The 18474-nt window shown below is 40.1% G+C and overlaps 1 protein-coding gene across 1 annotated transcript in view; it reads left to right on the forward strand.

The window, feature by feature from the left end:
* The window catches only part of lrrc1 (leucine rich repeat containing 1), a 46685-nt gene that overhangs the window by 5213 nt on the left and 22998 nt on the right, over positions 1-18474 (forward strand). The window contains exons 2-8 of the mRNA XM_038975095.1: positions 6284-6401; positions 8470-8548; positions 9968-10057; positions 14555-14611; positions 16975-17038; positions 17523-17597; positions 17860-18004. Of these exons, the coding sequence (XP_038831023.1) occupies positions 6284-6401; positions 8470-8548; positions 9968-10057; positions 14555-14611; positions 16975-17038; positions 17523-17597; positions 17860-18004 (628 nt within the window). The remainder of the gene's footprint in view (positions 1-6283; positions 6402-8469; positions 8549-9967; positions 10058-14554; positions 14612-16974; positions 17039-17522; positions 17598-17859; positions 18005-18474) is intronic.

The raw sequence follows: 18474 nt of genomic DNA on the forward strand, positions 1-18474 counted from the left end.
GGATAATGGTGTTGTGGGCCATGACCAGCCTTTCAAAGCACTTCATGGCTACAGATGTGAGTGCTACGGGTCGGTAGTCATTTAGGTAGGTTACCTTATTTTTCTTGGGCACAGGGACTATGGTGGTCAGCTTGAAACATGTTGGTATTAGACAGTCAGGGACAGGTCAACTGTCAGTGAAGACATTTGCCAGTTGGTCAGCGCATGCTCGGAGTACACGTCCTGGTAATCCGTCTGGCCCTGCGGCCTTGTGAATGTTGACCTGTTTTAAAGGTCTTACTCACATCGGCTACGGAGAGCGTAATCACACAGTCGTCCGGAACAGCTGATGCTCTCATGCATGCTTCAGTGTTGCTTGCCTCGAAGCGAGCGTAGAAGTATTTTAGCTCGTCTGGTAGGCTCGCGTCACTGGGCAGCTCGCAGCTGTGCTTCCCTTTGTAGTCTGTAATAGTTTGCAAGCCCTGCCACATCCGACGAGCGTCGGAGCAGTACAATTCAATCTTATGCCTGTATTGACGCTTTGCCTATTTTGATGGTTTGTCGGAGAGCATAGCGAGATTTCTTATAATCTTCCGAGATTGTCCCGCTCCTTGAACGCGGCAGCTCTACCCTTTAGCTCAGTGCGGATGTTGCGGAAAGTCTAAAAGTATTTGGTTTAATATAGTTAAGTATCAAAAGTAAATGGAATTGCAAAAATGTACTTAAGTATCAAATTAGTTTTATTAAGCAAACCAGTCGGCACAATTTGTATACTTAAAAAAAATAAATATATATATTTAATGGATAGCCAGGGGCACACCAACACTCAGACATACTTTACAAAAGAAGAATTTTGTGTTTAGTGAGTCCGCCAGATCAGAGGCAGTAGGGATGACCGGGGATGTTCTCTTGATAAGTGAGTGAATTGGACCATTTTCCTGTCAATGTAATGATTACTTTTTGGTGTCAGGGGAAATGGATGTAAAAGTAAATTATTTTCTTTAGGAATGTAGTGAAGTAAAAGTGAAATTTGCAAAAATATAAATAAAGGACAGATACCCGAAAACTATTTAAGTTGTACTTTAAAGTATTTTACTTAAGTACCTTACACCACTGCAGGAGAGCCATTTGAACGCAAACTTTTTTTATTTGATCAAAATTAGTTTTTTGTCAGAAATGCCTTCTGGAACATGTGAACTTTCATGTGCATTACTAACAAACGTGTATGCCATCTGTAAATATGAATAAAATTGTTAAATTATGAGCCTAGTTGGTTTAGCCATGGAAAAAGTCAGGAACCTTCCTGCTAGCCATGATTGGCTGAGATAATGGATGGGCTGGACATGCCGAGAGATGAATTTGGATTTAGCAGACCAATCCGAACTGTAGTATTTGTAGGTAATCCTTTCTAACGCAGCTTTTTTGTTGTTGAAAGTTATCAGTGTTGTTCTCCACTTTCTGGTGGTCCGAGTTTTGAAATCAGTGGAATTAGAGTATGATAGCTAAGGAGATTCAATGTTCTCGAAAAGAGAACACAGAAGGCTGGAGAAAATACCTGTCTCCGGATTACATCTTCAAACTAAGGGAAACCATGGCATCCATGACAGAGAGGGAGTAGCATCCATCCATGTATTTCAGTTATAATACATTTCTAATTTTGCCAGTCGTTTTCATTTCAAGTTAAAGCGTACTGTTAGGTCGCTAGCTAATGTTAACTGGCTGGCTTGTTAGCTAATGTTACAAGTATGATCTGTATCGTAATATTATTCATATCTCAGAGCCATTTTCATTGCGAGTTATAGCCTAATGCAGGGCTGCCCAACCCTCTTCCAGGAAATCTACTGTCCTGTGGGTTTTCAGTCCAACCCTAATTTAACACACCTGATTCTACTAATTAGCTGCACAACAATACCTTAACTAGCTGAATCAGATATGCTAATTTAGGGTTGGACTGAATCTACAGGACAGTAGATCTCCAGGAAGAGCGTTGGTCAACCCTGGGTCTAATGTTAGCTAGCTAGCTAACATTGAACCTGGTTGGTTAGCTACCTTCAGATTCATGCAGGGTAGGAACATTGAGTTAATGGTTCATTGTTTAGCTAACTAAAATACACCATTTCAAATTTTGCTACATGAGATCGAGCCGGTCGGTCACACATTATGACTAGATTTTGTGTTTTTTTTTTTTTTTTTTTTTTTTTTGGAATTTGGTAAGGGTTTTTTCGGCTGTTCGGGCACGCTAGTTTTTCTCGGTCAGCTGAAGTTCGGAAGCTGACGTCTACGCCCCTTCGTTCATGATTGGTCAACTGTAGGGATTCTTCAATTAAGTATTTTGTCATTCAACGAGAGATGACTCGTTTTCATGCACATTTTTTCATTTGAGAAATACTGCACCAAACATCTTAGTCACACAATTTTACATCTAACTAAGATCTCCTCTGCAAAATCTTCATAATTAATGACAGATGTCTTGTGGTATCTAAGATTAATTCTGACTTTTGAGGAAGCGTATTCTGGCTTTGGTGTCTCAAAATGGTCAAACAGTACTATTTGCTTGAAAAACGAGATAAAAAAGCACAAGGTCTTTTAAGAGAGTATGCGAAAACACTCGTTCTGTTTCGGGTATACTTCAGCTAGCCGCAGCTAAACTTAAACATGCTGACACCTTTAGTCCTCATAGACCACACCGTAATGTCTTCATCTAGGGCAGGGATTATCAACTCAATTTAGCCGCTGGACATTTTTAAAATTGTATTAATTTTTTTGAGCGGATGGTAGACTGCAAATTGACCAAAATAAGGCCAAATAGATATTTGACTTAAACATAATAATTTCAAACCTTGCTTACATTTGTATACAATCACATATATCTCTTTTATGCATGGGAATACTTTGGAACAGATTTCCAAAAGGAAAATCACTGAGCTGATTTACAGGTGTTTTAGTCTTATGTCCACTCCCCAAAAAACGTGAGATTTGTTTTGCTCAGAACTTGGGGTGACTCCAGTTGGGAACCCTGATCTAGGCAATCATTTCCCCTTGAAAACTATGAAAGATGTTGTAGAAAGTAACCATGTCAAATGGCTTGGAATGTTTGACAAACCCCTTTACCCCTAGCCATTTTGGTTTGTTTAACCTCTTGGGGCCCCTCATTTTATATAGGCTAGACAGAGTCAGTACCGGTAGTTTGTTAGGTTAAGTTAATTCATTTTGGCATCTGTTTGAACAAGTCGTCCTTGAGCACCTATGACTTTGAATGGTCTTAATCAGGCTTGTTCAGTTTAGTTTAGAGAACCTTTGAGCTAGGCCACAGGGAATATGCCTAGGTTAAACTAGGTTAATTGTAGGCTAGTTTTTTTTTTTCCGTTTTCAAGCTAATACCTTTTGCTTTGGGTAATGTTCTGTGCAAGGTACAAGATAGACACTGAACTTCATTCTAAAGAATAGCTTAAATCATGAAATAGCCTATTTCATCATCACTGGTAGCCTATTTCAAACAGACCAAATGAACAGATCACTCTAACCCTGCTATGCTGTTCAAGCTGAGGGGAGTTCAACTCTGTTGTCTACTAGATTTTTCTTTTGTTGATATTTTTCTATTTTTAAACAGGAGCTCTTCCTTTTGTAAAGAAACTGGTATAGAGACAAATTGAAAGTTTAGTTTGTGGGAGTCATTAGGATACCCCTCAGTTGAATCTAGGATAACCCAAATATTGACTTGAGTGGAGCGGTTTATTATTTCAGTTTTCATGGTGCAAATCAAATCATTCTAATTTTATTTGTTCCGTAGACATATTTTGCAGATGTTTTCGCAGGTGCAGTGAAATGCTTGTTCCTAACCCCAACAGTGCAGTTATACCTAACAATACACAAATCCCCAAAATAAAGATATATCAGGATGAGCAATATCCGTCTGAAATATAAATATACACAGAGCAAAAATATAAACGCAACATGTAAAGTGTTGGTCCCATGTTTCATGAGCTGAAATTTAAAAAAATGCACAAAAGCTTATTTCTTTCATTTTATGCACACGTTTGTTTACAGCCCTGTTCGTGAGCATTTCTCTTTGCCAAAATAATCCATCCACTTGACAGGTGTGGCATATCAAGAAGCAGATTGAACAGCATGATCATTACACAGGTGCATCTTGTGCTGTGGACAATAAAAAGCCACTCTAAAATGTGGAGTTTTGTCACAACACAATGCCACGTCTCTAGTTTTGAGGGATGTCCAACTGGCCTCTCAACCATAGACCACATGTAACCACGCCAGCCATGGATCTCTGCATCCGGTTTCTTCACCTGTGGGATCGTCTGAGGGGGGATGGGTGTTGAGGAGTATAAAGCCCTTTTGTGGGGAAAAACTCATTCTGATTGACTGGGCCTGGCTTCCAAGTGGGTGGGCCTGGCTCCCCAGTGGGTGGGCCTATGCCCGCCCATGGCTGCACCCCTGCCCAGTCATGTGAAATCCATAGATTTGGGCCTAATAAATTTGTCAATTGACTGATTTCCTTAAATGAACTGTAACTCTGTAAAATCTTTGAAATTGTTACATGTTGCGTTTAATATTTTTGTTCATTATGTGTGTCTGTTTTTTATGGACAGTAATATGAATAGAAAAGGTGTGTACAGCAGTACTTCTAGCCTATTGGATGAGTTGGGGGCGTGCCGTGGGGGGTGAACGAAAGCCTAACCTGCCGTTCCTGTTTCTGACATTGTACTCTGGAACGGCTGATTCAACTTGTTGTTGGGACATTAGAACAGACCAAGGCCTAGTCTATATTTATAATGAACAGAATAGAGGCTTGTATGCTCCTCTCTCTGTCTGGTCATAAGGTTGTTGAAACCATGAGTTTCAGGTCATGACAAACATGAGATGAAACCTGTGTTAGTTTCATCTAGGGCTGTCTTGTCTGGGTGTGTCTGTCTGTGTCTCTGTCCCATGAATACCTGTTTTCAGTCCAGTTCTGATTAGGCTAGGTTTGTTGTGGACGTAGAAGAATGCGGTATTGTGAACAGGAAAATGTAAATTTCCGACAAACACAACAACAGCATTTAAAAAAAACACTTATTTTTTTTATCAGGGAACAGCACAAGCACAGTCGACACGAAAGGCATGTAGGCGTATTAGCTTGTTTAGTAAATTGGCTCTCGTCTCCATTTTAGCTTGTTGGTGTATTAGCATGTTTAATTGTCTCTAGTCTCCATTTTAGCTTGTCATTGTCTAACTGATTCATTCTGAGTAGGCCTAGTCAGGTCAATACATGTAGGTTGAAGTTAGTCCTATCCCACAACTTTGCTACCGTTCAAACGCTAGGTTATTTATCCTAAATAGCCTTTATGCTAGGCTAACTCTCTTTGTCCTAAAGTGCTTAAATCTCATACTTTTCTGTAGGTTTACTTACCAGTAGAAGGTCTAGGATACATTTGCAGTTAATTGCAGGTAGAATATGTCAAAGGTGGAAGCCTAGATTGAGTGTGCTCTTAAATGCTAATTGGAGTCCAGTTCACCGTCATCACTGATTGCCTTGGGTTTGCAATCAAAGTAGACTACTTGTCCTTAAAATAGGCCTACTTCATCTGAGATTTTTTGTTTTTTATACCAGTAGCCTATTATTCATAATTCAATTAAAGTGGAGGGCTATATATATAATTCCCTCACGACTTCTGTGAAAAGACAATGAAGATTGTGATATCGCTTTCAGTTAGTAGTGGAGATCTATAATGAGACTTGTGCAGGACATTGTTCAGTGTGCAGGACATTGTTCCGATTCGAAGCGTTTCCAACCATCTTACATAGTGTTCTTGAAATTGTCTGTTTTTGAAACAGGTCCTTTTGGGGAGTAATTTTTATATCTATGAAACGGAGACGGTTAAATTGCATGTTGACTTGGGGTGCCTGGCAGTGTCAGGATAAGGCACCATCCAAGTAGGTCATCATCCAGAAGAATAGATGATTACGTCAGAGAACTGGTTAGGAACTGAACAATATTTCCCAGGCCACTGACCACCACTCTTAGGCCTAATTGCTTTACTTTTTGCTGGTTTAAACTTATTTACTGAGTTGATTTGTGGACAAGTATGGTTAGCCTATAACCTGTTTTTAAGACTCACTCAACATTTAATTTGGTTCAATCTGGGAAATGTTTTGTTTTATCAACGTACTACTGTTGCATCACATTTTCAGGATCGGACTAAGCTATTGATCACCATGTTGTATCGTGTTTGTTCACACTGAATGTTTCCTATGTCCATGTCAACTGTAGGCCTACTGCTAATCTAATGTGTGTTGTCTTTTTCAGCCATTTTTTCAGCTGGTAAAGCTACGAAAGCTGGGCCTGAGTGACAACGAGATCCATAGGCTTCCACCAGAGATAGCCAACTTCATGCAGTTGGTAGAACTTGATGTCTCTCGTAATGGTGAGAAGAGAACCACTGCTCTAAACTAGGGGTGTGACGTTTAAACTAAATTGGGATTGTTAACATAAAAAAAGAAAAACTAAATTGTTTTACATTTTTTAAAATGTTTATACAAAGTTAAAATCACAGTGCAGTTATCAAACTACCACTAACAAACAACTACCACTAACAAACAACTACCACTAACAAAAAAAATTGAAACTGCAATATGTATCTTTTTGGGCAACCCAACTAAATTCACATAGAAATGTGAGTTATAAATCTGTTATTCTCATTGAAAGCAAGTCTAAGAAGCAGTAGATGTTCTATGTGCACTACTTCTATGCTTCCAGTCTTAAGTTTTGTTTTTGCGTCTTTTGCTTTCGGTTTTGTACACCAGATACAAACAGCTGAAAATACAATATTTTGGGGTATTAAAAATATTTAATTGGTTTAGATGATTGTTTTGTAACAAATTGAAATTTAGAGAACTGTTCGAATTTTAGCAACCAGGAAATGGCTGCTCGATTTCTGCGTATTGCACCTTTAAATATACACCTAATGCAACAATGTTGTAACGTTAGTAGGAGGAGATATGCATCTTTCAAATTATTTGCCATGAATATAAAGATCTCTGCACGTCATCCTCATTAACAGTTGAAAAAATGGCAGCGAGTGAGACCGGAAACGACAGTAGCAAAGTCCTGTATGGCAATACTTTGAGAAGTTAAATGAGAAGGTTGTGAAATGCAAACTTTGCAAGGTGGAATTGAGCTACAGGTGCAATGCTGAATGGGAGGCACCGTGAAACCCAACCCGTTGCTGGCAGCAGTGAGATAAGGGACGGAGTCAGAATTGCAGCGCTGATTGCAGTTGATATGCAGCCATTTGTCTATGGTAGATGACTTCGGCTTCAATGTTGCCCTAATGGTATGTCTAGAACCAGATTACAAGATGCAATGCTGAAAAACTGTGATGGCCCGGATGGATAAATTATACAATGATTGCTCTGCAAATAGCCCTACAAAGCTCTTAAACACCATACGTGGCAGAACAGATTGTTGGACGTCTATGAACACGCTGTCATACATCACTACAACAAACCAAAAGGGTAGCGGTGTGGTTAAGGTTATGTTTAAAACCACATTTTAAGAAGAGAAATTGTAGAAATAGGCGGGCTTTATGACTTTGTGGCTGTGGTAACTAGTGGCGACCGTCTGGTAGCCAGCCAGTACTGTGGTTGATTGAACTGCATTGCCACCTGGCGGTCAAAAGCAGGACCATATCTGAATTGTGAATTCATGTAATTTGAAGATTTTTTTTTCTTATCGTTTAAACAATAAATGGTAGTTTAAACGTTAAGAATGTTTTAACATTTTTCACATCCCTACTATAAACACTTGGTTGGAGGGATTTTCAGCCCCACCAAACAGGCCTAAACTCTCATTGACTCGACCACTGGTGCTATGAATGAAGACATTTTAAACTGCCTGCTTATTTTGATAATGCCTCAGTTATGACTAGGCTCTTTGTTAGAAAATGCAATAAATGTCGGACAAGCAATAGAAGTAGCTCAAACCACCATTCAGTGCTATCAATCCCCTTCACTGTACAGACTCAACATATTTTCAGAGCCACATTGGTGTGGTTTCTCCCATAACTTCTGGACTAAAAGGGTTAACATTTCTCAAAGAGAGCTGCCATCGCAGAGCTTCCCAGTAGGACAAAATCCAGAATGCTAGTTATGTTGATTTATAGAAGTTCAAATGGCAGTTTCACATGCAGCTCTCTATGTTTGCCACCACAACCATAATCATTTTGTGGTGATTCTAAATAGACGTTTCTCCTTTATGGATATCTATTAACATTGTCTGGATCACAAGCTTTAAGTGGAATGCCTAGTTGGATGGACGTTCTGAACTAAGTTGTAATCTTGACTGAGGCACGTTATAGTTTGGCCAAGAAATCTCAGGCCTGGCTAACAAAACCGGTCTTCATTTTATGCCAGTGTTTAGTGTGTTTCTCAATACCATTTACAGGGTGTTGATCAAGATGTTTCTAACATGAAGTTCTTTCCTCCCTCATATAGACATCATAGAAATTCCAGAGACCATTTCTTACTGTAAAGCTCTCCAAGTAGCAGACTTTAGTGGAAACCCATTAACAAGGTAACTGAACTTTGAATTCATGTCTCCATAAATGTTTAGCGAATGGGAAGGATAACAAGACGGACATTACAGCGGTGTAGTAGCACTATAGTAGGCTGTATGTAGGAACTGCATGACAACTTCAACAGAGTAAGAATCGTTTGAACACTAGCAGACTGTTGTAAGAACTATACTGGAAGGAAAATTGAATAACTTTTTTATATAGGTACATCTTCAGACAGCATTTATTTGTTGCTTTAATAACTAGCCTATCTGACGGCATTTAACTAAAATATTGTTCAATTAGCATGAACTAGTCATTTAAGTTAATGAATATAATTGTATGGGATATTCTCCCCCCCCCTAGTTTTCCTGTCAGCTGTATCATGCAGAGGAGGCTGGTGGGAAGAGCTATAGGAGGACAGGTTCATTGTAGTCCCCCTATAGCGCCTTCCACCAGCGTCCTCTGGTCTCATGGTAAGGTCTGTGTTTAATTTGCACCCCAGTGGAGGCAAAGCCACAATGCCATATGGTTCAGTTTGGGACTGGCCATGCACTGGGCTGTGTGATTAGCTGCACATTGGTACTGTACATATGGCCTAGATCAGGGGTATTCAACTATTACCCTACGAGATCCGGGGGCCTGCTGGTTTTCTGTTCTACCTGATAATGAATTGCACCCACCTGGTGTCTAAATCAATCCCTGATCAGAGGATAACAATGGGGAAATGCAGTGGAACTGGCTTCAAGGTTCAGAGTTGAGTTTGAAGGGCCTAGATGTTCTTGTTGGAAAGCTTTACTCAGTTCCCAGGAAGAGAATATATAGCTGGCACTCTGTGACTGACCTGCAGATGATACAACATGTTTAAGCGTTGTTTGGATTTGGAATGAAATGTGGCCAGGCATTACAACCCACAAATAAAACTTTCACTCTCCCACACTGACAGTAGCATTGTGTGTCGGAGATTGTCTCTGGGTTACCATGTTAAATATGAGTGGGCGGCAGGTAGCCTAATAGTTAAGAGCTTTTGGCCAGTAATTGAAAAGTTGCTCGTTTGAATCCCTGAGCCGACTAAGTGAAAAATATGTCAATGTGCCCTTGAGCAAGGCACTTAACCCTAATTGCTCCTGTAAGTCACTGTGGATAAATGACTAAAATGTAAAAAATATATCTCTGGGTGACAATTTTTTAGATAGGAGTGAATCAGATCACGAAGGCTTAAAACCATAATATATCAAATGGAAAGTTAGTTCCTGTTGATCAGACACTTTCCTGTCAGAGGAAAGTAGTTGGCCTATGTCAGCTTTATAGTATATTTTATGGATGTTTCCTTATTGCCTATTAATACAGTCAGATCCATAGATTTTCAAGAATCTGCATCCATTTATTGTCATCTCGCAAGGATCTGATGTATATTTGAATGCCTCTTGTTTTTCCAGATTGCCTGAGAGTTTTTCAGAGCTCCAGAATTTAACTTGCCTTTCCATCAATGACATTTCGTTGCAGATTCTTCCCGATAACATTGGAAAGTAAGTACCTCATCCTTTTAGTCTTAAAAAAAACAAAAACAACATTTGCTTCATCGTCCTTTTCATACAGAATCGTCTTTTTTATATTAATAATATTTAAAATTAATCTTTTGGTCATTTTTATGAGGATTCAGTGTATAATTTCACAAAGGGACAAGAATGGTGTTATTGGATTTATGGCAGATACATTTACAGGGCTAGTTTTATCAGCAGATTCTGCTTCTTTCCTGTCCTTCTCTATCCCCAGCGGCCCTGTTAATTTCCTGTGTAATTTTCTCCAGCGTGCCATGTTCCTTGATGTTTCACTTGCAGAAGAATGCCAGCGCTCTCTTCCTTCAGATAAAGGATTAATAAAGCACGGAGCAACTAGTGTAAAACTAAACAAAGCTCTGTTTTGATTTGACATATTGCTGTAAATTAGGGATTACTGTATATAGCATAGCCTTACATGATTAATACACAGATGGTATTTTGCAGAATGATTCAGTCTTGTTTTTCTCGCTACGTGATTAGTAGGTCTAGATTATAGACTTTAAGTAATGTTACATTCATTGCGCTCAGCTCGATTAAGTCCTATTAAATCTGTGTTCATCTGAGTTACCATGGTGACCTAGTAAGAGCACCGTGACAGTTAATGTTAAGACGGACCTACTTGTGAATAAATGGAGAGCATTAGCCCAGATATTGATTGTTCATCCATTCACTCATCTAGCTGTGGAGGACTGAAATTATATCACCACATGAGGTTGTACACAAAAGGTGTAGGCTTTATGGATTTATAGAAAAAACACTTTTCTACACCGCTGTTAATCTCTCGGACAGGCTCACCCAACATAAATGGTATCGTACTGTCTGTCAACAGATTGTAGGATGTGACAACTGAGAACCTTTGTTTAGATTTTTCATCACTGATCATTTAAACAAATCACAATTTCAAAGGTGTTCGCATCTTTCGAATTTCCAAAAGGGGATATTTGTCCCATTGACTGTAACTTCAGAGAGAGGGGGGTGACGCTGACGCTCTGCTTCTTCTCCTCGTTCTAGTGTCTTTTCAACACATCTGCCCCCAGAACTTAATCGAGCATCTGATGCAATTACACAATATTTTAGTACCATGTTTCCGAAATTACAATTATCAATGTGGCCAGCTAACATCTCACCTAGACACCATTGTAGTAGCTACATTTGGATAACCCAGGCTGGAAATCATCCAGCATTGATATACCATATCAGTGTTTTTGCATTTGAGCCATTGATCTATGCTCTTACTTTCCCAGTTTGACAGATAGATTTCTCTATTGGCTTTCCACTGGATCCGACTCCCATGCAGAGTGGTTTAGAGGGCTCAGGGATAACAGATCCGTTTTCAGAGCTATTCCGTCTATCTCCCGATGGCATAGGATTCTACCTCCGCCTAAGGCATGTGTACCATACAGATGTTAGATCTTAATTTGATCACTCTTTTGTTGCTGAGAATTTTCTTATCGCAGGAAAGGCAGATGAATTCAGTGAACATGCACTACCACACGGTTATATTAAGTGTTGCACTTGTCATGTTGTCTAATTTTGACCAGATAATACCCTAACCACTGATCAAGCAATTGATTAACGTTCAAATCCTGTTGCTGCAGGATTATTTTGCTGCGACAGTAGGGGTCAAATTAAGATCATGCATCTATCAGACTTGCATAACTCAATGAGTCGGGGCATGTCAGTATCTGCCCTCACAACTAGGGGAGTTAATGACTGATAACTAGAACACGGTTGAAAAACAAGTTGGTGTGGCTCAACACCGCATGTAGCTCTCCGTCATAGGGGTGAATGGCACTGACACCTTATCAACTCAACATGGTAATAGTCAGCTGTCTGGCTCTGTCGCAAAACATAATGTATGGCCTAGTGAGTGTTAAATTGCGCCTCTTGCAGCATGTTGTGAGTGGTTTGGTTGGCTCTCTGGGTAATCTGAAATGCTAGGGCTAAAACTGCAAGCATCAGAGCTACAAGAGATTTCTCTCTGTCCTTTTAATCTGGCCCAGTAACCTCACGTTGTGACGGGGGAATCCAGAAAGACCCAGTCGGGTTAGTCACCGCAGAGGGTTAGCCTGTCATTCAGGAGAGATTGCGTATAGATTAAGAAGAATTCTACTCTGTTTGTCCCGCCGTTTGAGACTTCATGGCTCACATTTTATTTGCTTTACTCCCATTATTAATGTTATTCCTGAGACCAAAGAACAGACTGTCAACTGTCCTGTCTCTATTAAAAGCTCCCGAGCCAGTAGACCATTCAAATAGTATTACTTGTTAAAGGATTTGCTGCCTCCCTCCCTCCAAAAACTACTTTAGGATTTTATTTCATTATACTGTCACTGAATGAAATGCACCATTTAACAAAATGTGAGCACGAGAGGGGGGGGGGGCTCTGCGGTACTGGAACGCATGAAAAGTAATTCACATTTATAATAAAGCATTGCATGCATATCGCATTTGCGTAGTGGAATAGAGCAGTAGAGTAGAGGCGCTTGCATTAGTTGCACACATGGGGAAATATTTTTGTAGCCTAAGGTCCGGAGAAGAATTTGGCCTTTTATTAATGTATTTCATGCAATTCCAGGTCATTTTACATTACTGGAGTCTTTAGTAGAATATTTTTAAAATGCGCACAAATTATCGAAATGACCGGCTCTTTAGACACTGAGAATCTGAGCTCAATAAAAATGACCTAGTCTTGAATCCATCAATAGCCTAGGCGATGCGCTCGTGCCAAAAGCATATCTCGTCTTGTTTTACTTTGTAAAACAATGCTGTTCACTTAATAGGCCTATTTGGAAGTTAATAAAATATGTTGGTAGCCTACAGCAGACAGACTAGTCTTCTCTTTTCAGCAGGAGCCATTTGCTTTCCAACCTGTGTTTTTCCGCTATTGTATTAGAAATATTGCGCAATGCCTGTTTTGGCTGCATGCTGTTCACTGACAGATTTACTGCGTGTTCCAGACTGTAGGCTATGTCTTTTGATTGGGCTACACACAATCCACAGCTAGGCAATTAAAAAAAGAAGAAAAAAAAGCTATTGATCGTCTGTGGCAAAAGGAATATGCCTCCTCCTGGTGTAGTATTCTGAATGATTTCATTTCTTTCTGAACAGACAGCAGTAATTCTGTAACTTTCGCAAATGTATTTAAAATGTTCAGGGGTGCTGCAGCAGCCCCTTTCCTGCGGTTATGAGGAAATAAATGAAGTGCAACCCTGTTGAGATGAGTTGCAGGCTCATGTCTAGCAGAGTGGAGAGAGATCATAGAAAGTGAATCTTATTCTAGTTCTGTGAGAGATACAGGCACGCTTCTCTCTCACTGCAGCTACAGCCACGGGTTGATCTCTAGGCTACAATGTTGCGCAAACCATGACACTGGGCTGGCTCAACCTGAATAAATTCTTAGAATATCAGGCGAGTGCTGAAAATCTATGCTTTCAAATTACGTTTTTTGTGAGACGAGAGAATTAGAGAGGAGGCGACTCAAATGAACTCTGATCGCTTTTATTAGAATGTGCTATTATTAGAATGTTCCGGCAGGACCCAGCTCAAATTAACCACAGATTTTATCATAACCTAATGGTAATTCGATTATCTTGGTTATTACTTTCATTTGAAACAACACTGAAAACATTACCTCTAAACACACACACACACCATTATGTAGAGAGTGTACATGGACACGCCAGTTAATCAACAAGATCAAACATGTTTTTAGAGTGCCATACTGTATCATGGTCTATTCATGTTCAATTCTTTAACTAGGTCTAAATGGATAGTCCTGACATGGACCTAAAGTACACTTTTTTTTTTTCTTCTTTAAAAACAAATCTGTACTTTGATTCCGGAAGTCATAACAAATGCTAAGACTTCACTCGTAGCGTTGTGTCAATCAAGTTAAGGCCACACTTTATATAGATTGATTACTTTTTGTGCAATTTGATTTGCAATAAGCCAAGATTGATTTGTGGCTTGAATGTTCCAGTCCACAAGATTTAGAGATTCCTCTGTGCTTCTGATGCAATTAGGCCTGTAGTTCACCACTGACGATGTCCAAGCCATATCTCCAGAGACTTGCACGAGTGAGTCGCATCACTTTACCACCCACCCGTCAGCTGGAATCAAAAGTGCTGTAATTATTTGAATACCTTTCTTATAGGTCACAATCAGATGGAAGAAAATATGGCAAGAAATATCTAGTTACAGATTGTGCGTACTTTTTTTTTTTTTTTTTACCTGAGCTCCGTGGTTCCCTTTCATTGGGGATCAAAGATATTACCTCAGCCATTATTTTAGTTGGTATTCGTGCTCCTAAAAGCCTTAATTCTTGGAATTCATAGACTGTCCGAGATGGCTTCAAATAATCTTCATAAAAAGGACAAATAGGACACATTTTTCTCTCTGATTTTCTGTTTGTGATAATCTGGGTACAACAAATAGCCACTTCTCTTTTGTCTCTCTCCACAGGCTCTCCAACTTGGTGTCACTGGAACTCAGAGAGAACCTGCTGACGTATTTACCAGAGTAAGTACTTCCCTAGACACAGTGCATTCAGAAAGTATTCAGACCCCTTCACTTTTTTGACATTTTGTTACATTACAGCCTTATTGTAAAATGGTTTAAATTGTTACTTTTTTCCCCTGAATCTACACGCGACACCATAATGACATTGCAAAAACAGGTTTTTAGAAAAAAAAAGGATATCATAGTATTCAGAGCCTTTACTCAGTACTTTGTTGAAGCACCTTTGGCAGTGATTACAGCCTTGAGTCTTCTTGGGTATGACGCTACAAGCTTAGCACACCTGTATTTGGGGAGTTTCTCCCATTCTTCTCTACATATCCTCTCAAGCGCTGTCAGGTTGGATGGGGAGCGTTTCTGCACAACTATTTTCAGGTCTCTCCAGAGATGTTCGACCGGGTTCATGTCCGGGCTCTGGCTGGGCCACTCAAGGACATTCAGAGACTTGTCCCGAAGCCACTCCTGCATTTGTCTTGGCTGTGTGCTTAGGGTCGATGTCCTGTTGGAAGGTGAACCTTTGCCCCAGTCTGAGGTCCTGAGCACACTGGAGCAGGTTTTCATCAAGGATCTCTCTGTACTTTGCTCCGTTCATCTCTCCCTCGATCCTGACTAGTCTCCCAGTCCCTGCTGCTGAAAAACATCCCCACAGCATGATGCTGCCACCACCATGATTCACCATAGAGATGGTGCCATGTTTCCTCCAGATGTGACGCTTGGTATTCAGGCCAAAGACTTCAATCTTGATTTCATCAGACCAGAGAATCTTGTTTCTCATGGTCAGAGTCCTTTAGGTGCTTTTTGGCAAACTCCAAGCGGGCTGTCATGTGTCTTTTACTGTGGACTCGCTTCTGTTTGGCCACAGCCATAAAGGCCTGATTGGTGGAGGGCTGCAGAGATGGCTGACCTTCTGGAAGGTTCTCTCTTGGTCACCTCCCTGACCAAGGCCCTTATCCCCCGATTGCCCAGTTTGGCCAGGCGGTCAGCTGTAGGAAGAGTCTTGGTGGTTCCAAACTCAATTTAAGAATGATGGAGGCCACTGTTCTTGGGGACCTTCAATGCTGCAGAATGTTTTTGGTACCCTTCCCCAGATCTGTGCCTCGACACAATTGTCTCGGAGCTCTACGGACAGTTCTTTCGACCTCATGGCTTGGTTTTTGCTCTGATATGCACTGTCAACTGTGTGACCTTGTATAGACAGGTGTGTGCCTTTCCATGTCCAATCAATTGAATTTACCACAAGTGGACTCCAATCAAGTTGTAGAAACATCTCAAGGATGATCAATGGAAACAGGATGTACCTGAGCTCATTTTCGAGTCTCATAGCAAAGGTTCTGAATAGTTATGTAAATTAGGTATTTTCTATTTTTGTTGTCTTAATAGATTTGCTGAAAATTCTAAAACTTGTTTTCGCTTTGTCATTATGGGGTAGTCATTATGGGGTGTTGTGTGTAGATTAATGAGGGGGAAAGGTAATTTAATACATTTTAGAATAAGGCTGTAACGTAACAAAATGTGGAAAAATTGAAGGGGTCTGAATACTTTCAGAATGCACTGTATATGCTTTGTTTCAGGGCAAATATTAATTGAAGGCTCAAGACGACTAGGCCTACTTTTAGTCCGTCAGAGACTGAAATTCTTATTTTTCCCTGCTCCCAACCCGCCCCAGACATCTGTGTTCCACAAACGCTCTGAGAGTGGCACCCATTCCCCTGAAAAGGGATGTAATGAAGTTGGGTCATTACAAGCATGTAGCCAATTAGACTGTAGGTAGACCACAGATGAAGCCTTACGTGTTTCACATGACAGGCATTTATATATAAGATTATATTTAGACTTTCGAGGTGATGTAGAGCACAGTGTGCTCTTTGAAGAGTTGTCTGTCTTCAGCCAATGTTCTACCTGGGTTCTCCCCCGGATTGTGTAACAAGGTGGTGTTGGTGAGTACAGCCGACAGTGCCCCCCTTTGGATTTACAGATTTTAGCTTTTTTAACACCTGTAACTTCCATTTCCTGCTATCTAGAGAAACAATTTGCCTTCTCTGATGAGAAATAAAGCGAGGGGGAAAAAATTATTTGTTTTTACATAGTGGGGCAACGCCTCGCTTACATTCTTTGGGGAGAACCCTTTCAACTTATGTTGGCACAACAGTCTCTCGCGGACTGTCTAACCGTCTCACTGCTTGGTATGTGGCCAATACATTTTCACTCGCACATGGTTAAAATGAAACTGCAGTGAAACAGACCGAGAATGAGAAGTAGATCAAATGTACATCCATCTCTGTGTGTGGTGAGTTTGTTGCAAAGCCTAGGCCTACACAGTATGTGATGTTTTAGGATATTTCCTACCCCTCTGGTGCATTCCACAGGTCACTATCGCTACTTCACAGACTTGAAGAACTTGACCTGGGGAACAATGAAATTTACAATTTGGTAAGTTTATCTGACTTGTTTGCACGTAACCTTGTAACTGATCTCAGTAAGGATGTTGATTTTGTGGGGAGAGCATTCACACTGAAGTAAACAATGTGCCAAGCTAAACGTGTATAGAATGGGCAGCACTCAAATCTCACTCAACACTTTTCTTGTTATGTGAAACATAATTGTGAGTAATGATAAAGATACCTCCGTCTTGTCATTCTGAAGGGGTAGTGTGACAGGGCCATTTTAGTTTTGTAGTTTATAGTCTTACAACAATGTCAGGTTTAATGTTTATGCAAAGGTAACTCTGATACAGAGAGACACTTCCTGAGAGATGAACTGAAACCAGATCAGGCTAGGGAATGACAGTTTACACATGGTTGAAATTCTTCCACAGTCTTGTTTACATTTGCCTCAGTCACCTGTGTATAATTTTTTCCTCGCTCTCACTATCTCTTCTCTCTCCTCTGCCTCCAAAATCCTTCCTCCCACGCAGCCTGAAACAATAGGCTGTCTTGTCAGCTTGAAGAACTTGTGGCTGGACGGAAACCAGTTGGCTGAATTACCTGCAGTAAGATATGTTTAAGACGTTTGCACTAATAATTCTGTCTTATTTAAAAAAATGTCTTAATATTACAGTTGAACTTGTAGAATATGGTTTGATTCCCCAAAAAGTAAAAGGCTCCCACCCATTTTAAAACATTGGATGTGCTTAGACTAAATTAATATTGCAACTTGTGTTGATATAATGCAGTCACGAGATGCACCATTATTGTTAAGGGCTAACACGGACTGGGATATGCATTTGTAATTGAAGTGTGTTCAACCCGTAGGAGATAGGCAGCATGAAAAGCCTCCTGTGTCTAGATGTATCAGAGAACAAGCTGGAGCACCTTCCAGAAGAGATCGGCGGCCTGGTCTCCCTTACTGACCTGCTGGTGTCTCAAAACCTCATCGATGCTCTGCCAGAGGGCATAGGTCAGGACGCTGTTGCACTCTACACCACCATAGTGTCTTTGAGACATGTGTGTGTGCTGCTTTGCATTTGTGAATGTTGATCCATGCTGATACTGATTGGGTCAAAACTGGGATCAACATCAATGTAAACTGAGCATAAACAGGAAATTAATCTGAACAGATTAAAATATATTGCGTAGTTATATCAAAAAGGCTTAGGTTAACCACATGATAAAGAGTCCACATTTGGTAACATAACTGACTTAACACTGGTGATGTGGCCCTAGGGTACAATATAATGGATGAATGGAAAATGTAATAATTAAATCCATTTAGCATTATTTGATTTAAAAGAAAATATGTGTAATTTTATTCCCAATAAGAAGACTGAGATACAAACATTGACCTTCGTTGTTGTGTTGAATGGAATCACAAAATGTTCTGTTTTGTTAGACTGTGATATATTGTTTTGTTAGCCATAGGTGTTGGTT

This window comes from Salvelinus namaycush, chromosome 35 (assembly GCF_016432855.1).
Source record: "Salvelinus namaycush isolate Seneca chromosome 35, SaNama_1.0, whole genome shotgun sequence".
Classification (NCBI taxonomy): Eukaryota; Metazoa; Chordata; class Actinopteri; order Salmoniformes; family Salmonidae; genus Salvelinus; species Salvelinus namaycush.